At 39.9% G+C, this 3,990-nt stretch overlaps 1 protein-coding gene across 1 annotated transcript; it reads right to left on the bottom strand.

The window, feature by feature from the left end:
• Window positions 1-432: 432 nt before the first annotated feature.
• On the bottom strand, window positions 433-3,691 carry LOC143856109 (putative disease resistance protein At1g61300). The gene has a single exon (XM_077366183.1). It carries the CDS (start codon window positions 3,501-3,503, stop codon window positions 624-626), a length of 2,880 nt encoding a protein of 959 aa, XP_077222298.1. The 5' UTR covers window positions 3,504-3,691; the 3' UTR covers window positions 433-623.
• Window positions 3,692-3,990: the final 299 nt, after the last annotated feature.

Consider the following 3,990-nt stretch of genomic DNA (forward strand, 5'->3'; position numbering starts at 1 on the left):
TAAGCAATTGATTGGGTCATCCTTATGGCAACAGATCATGCTAATCCAAAAATTCAAAAAAAGAGACACTAACGAATTATGCCCATCTCTCCTACTTTCCCCCTTTAAATAAGATTAATAGGGAAATATCTCTCTTTACACTACCATTTAGGAATTTCCTATTAGAAACCTACAGTGCCTTACTAATCCACCTAAATTGAAATCCGTAAAGAGCATAAATCTCATTAGTACTTTATTTAGGACCTTTGCTTAGAAGACGTAGTTACTAATAACAAAACATCATATATATAAGATTTTGATAATGGCACCCAACTCAGAAAATAACACTTTCAAAACTACCCTATTCTAAAAGCATGGGTTTTGGCAAAGGCACCCATTCCAAGCAATTAATCGTAAGTCTAATGTTGGTAACGACACCCATTCCAAGTAGTTAGTTATAAGATAAATTTTGATAATGACACTCATTAGAAAAAAAAAGTAGCCATAAGTTCAATTTGATAAGGATACCTATTTAAAAAAATTTCACAATGGGCCGGGCATTACAAAACACATCTCATTTTTTTTTGTCTCATGGAAAAATTCCCAACTAAATTTATTTTCTCCCCCTGTATCACACCATCGATCTAGAGCTCTTTGAACGCATTGGTGAAGAGGGACTTGGTATTCTCGCCATCTTCCCAATTTAACTCTTCAAACCATTCCCTTTCCGCTTTAAATATTTGAATGCTAGGGCAGGAAGGGAGCTTCTTCAATTTTGTACATCTATGTATCCGCATCGTTTCCAAGGAAGTGAAAGACACCCTCGTACTACAAATGCTTCTTAAGCCCTTTACTCGCTTAAGCTGTAGGTGGCGTAAACTTGGGAGTGCATTGTTGAGAACTAGCATGTTATCCCCCTCTTCTATAATTTCCTCAATCTTATCACAAGCACGGATAAAAAGATACTCCAAATTATCAAGATGATGTACAAGGTTAGAGGAGAAGAGAGTACCACTCAACTGTTCACAGGAACCAATACACAATGATTTCAATTGTCGAAGACTTAGGCTTCCATGTCCCATGATTAGCTTCTTCAAATTTGATAACCCATAGAGATTCATCGACTCAATATTGTGTCCTACGTCTCCGTTGTCTATAATGCAATCCACTTGAGGACAATTGGCAATCGCAAGGTTTCTTAAGGTCAGAGAATGGCCTGCTATTTCAGAAATTCCTCGTTTTAGACCGTTGCATGCATAAATACCAATGCCTTCTGCGTACTCTTGTATTATCTTACAGCAATGAGGGAAATACTCACATCCATAGAAGCACAATTTTTTATCGCTGCTACGTAGCTTAATCATAGGTGCATTCTTTTTGGCAAATTCAAAATTGAATTTATTGTTTTTGCCAAATTGAAAATTGAATTTCCTCAGACTTGAAAGTTGTCGTCGATGGAAAGAATCTTGAGAAAGACAATCAATATCCTTTATTGTGATATAAAGTTTGTACATGTGTGTTAACGTTGCTAGCTCTGCTAAGCTATAACCAGTGCCTTCATTCACATCTTCTAGCCCTCCTTCCTTTGCCCATTTTATAGGTGTCCCGATCATGCTTAGCTTCTCTAGACTAGATAAGCTACATATCGTTCTGCATGGAATTGTTGTCACACGAAGCAAATATGATAAATTCAAACTCTTAAGATTAACCAATTCTCCAATGCCTTGAGGTAGTTCTCCAATGCCCCTACATTCTTTGAGATTTAGAAATTCCAGGTGTTTCAGATGTCCCAATGGTGGTACCTTCATCAAACTGTGACAATTTCTTAAAATGAGTGCACGTAGATTCACCAATGACGATAAGGACATTGGAAGTGATTCAATATGGGTGTAACTAAGATCAAGAACCCTAAGCTGCGGCATAAGTTCAAAGAAGCTACTTGGCATGGTCCTGACATAGTTTTGTTGGAGGAATAAGGACACCAAAGTAGGGCAATTTGGCCTAGTTGGAAGCCTTTCTATTTGGTTTCTCATCAATGAAACCCTCTCAACCCCTTCCCACATATTTTCCTTGGGTGCCTCCTTTAGTCCCATCCCAGCTTTTACCAGGAATTTTGGGCCTTCTTTCATCAACGATGATGTGATCCATATTGCCAAGTCACGGATCAAGTCGTGCATCTTGACATAATTTTCACCCAACACCTCCAAGAGACAAGTGTCCTTTAATCTTTCAATGATGCGGTGCCCTTTATTTGATGCATCCTCCAAGTTATCAACATTATTTGCAAATCCTTCCATTGTCCAATATTTTACCAGCTCAGGTACACAGATCTCAGTATCTTCTGGATATAGTGCACAATACAAGAAGCAGGGTTTGATGTTATCTTCCTCTAAGCAGTCATAACTGAGTTCCAAAGATCGAAAAACTTTAGGCTCCATACCGTCAATTTCTGGGACCGCCGATTCCTTCAATGCCCTTAAAGCATCCAGCCACACCTTTTTCCTTTCCTTTCCTCGCATAGCTCTCCCTACGGTGATAATTGCTAGAGGTAAACCACCACACTCTTTCACAACCTCGACCGCCAAGGATTGGATGTCCGGCAAAAGCACTACCTCCCCTGTTTTCTCATGGAACAAATTCCAAGCTTCCTCGTCCCCAAGTATTTTAACTTTAAACTGCATATCAACGTCCATGGCATTAGATACTTGAAGGAAACGGGTACTCAGAACGATTTTGCATTTATTTACTTTATTTGGCTTTGGAATTCCGACATCATCCAAGATAATTTCCTCCCAAAGATCGTCCAACATCAGCACATACCTCGAATTCTTCAACCTTGCAAAGATTTTCCTTCCTCTCGACTCTTGATCTTCATCACCACCAAAAAGCAAACCCAATTTGCTTCCAATGGCTAGTTGGGTCCTTTCTATATTCAGATCCTTGGACACAGTTACCCAAATCACCACATCAAAGTCTCGGGTTCCAACTAGTTTATTGTTGATGGTTTTCATTAGAGTTGTTTTCCCAACTCCCCCCATGCCGTGCACACAAACCATTGAATATTTCTCGTCATGTAAGCAACGCCATAAGGTTTCTTCATATGACTCCTGACCATGTGTTGATGTAGTGGGCATCTCCAACACCCTCGGGGGTGAAGGGCACACAGCAACCTCATCGAAATCACCCCTGCCTTTGAAGTTTACAACAATTTCGGTCATTCTAATGACCTTCTTACCCAATTCGTAGCGAGACTTCAAGTTGAAGCGCGACATCTGGTCGAACTCTGAGTTTATGGAATTGATGTCCTCTTCTATGTTGTCCACCTCTGTGACCCAATTCAATACTTGATTCTTGGGTCTCAACACTTGTCTTTCAGCTTCCCGTATCCGTGCTTTGATGTCAAGCCACTTGCTCTTTAATTCTTTCATTTCTCTTTTGAGATTCTCAACATTGGCCGAGAGGTCCCTGAACGAACGGACTTGTTGTGCAATAGTCTCGCCAGCTACTTGAGCCACAGCCTCCATGGTAGTGTGGATAAAATGGGCAGCTCCTTGAACGTAAAAGAAGCTTACCAGAGACTCAGAGATCAAGGAAGCAGTGATCTCCAACAAACGTGTTTGGAACTTTAATTTTCCTTCCTCAAACAAAACTCTGAAAACAAGTCAAAATAAAAAAGATAAAGCATCAGGATATTGGTTGGAAGTTTTGATCCACATTTTCTTCCTTTTGGGCAACACTTCACATGGAGTGGTGGGGCCCAAACAAGGAATCCCAAGCTGTGATTTTATTTTCAAAGGGCAAATCCAGAAAGTGACATCTCACCAAACCATAATTATTTCAAAGGGCAAATCCAGAAAGTGACATCTCACCGAACATTTCCCTTTATGAAAATCTTCCAAGAGTCCTTTGTTTGGAATCAATTATAGTTGGGTTCATTACTGGTTTTGTGGCATAATTCTAGGAAGGCCCACCTTTGATTGATCCGGACCGTCCATTTAATAGTGTGTATAG

The sequence above is a fragment of the Tasmannia lanceolata genome, unplaced genomic scaffold (assembly GCF_043159265.1).
Source record: "Tasmannia lanceolata isolate RefF3 unplaced genomic scaffold, GAP_Taslan_0.1 ptg000023l, whole genome shotgun sequence".
Classification (NCBI taxonomy): Eukaryota; Viridiplantae; Streptophyta; class Magnoliopsida; order Canellales; family Winteraceae; genus Tasmannia; species Tasmannia lanceolata.

What these genes read in the sequence shown, in the direction of transcription:
- LOC143856109 (XM_077366183.1), bottom strand. Translation starts at nt 3,503, where the DNA reads ATGGAGGCTGTGGCTCAAGTAGCTGGCGAGACTATTGCACAACAAGTC.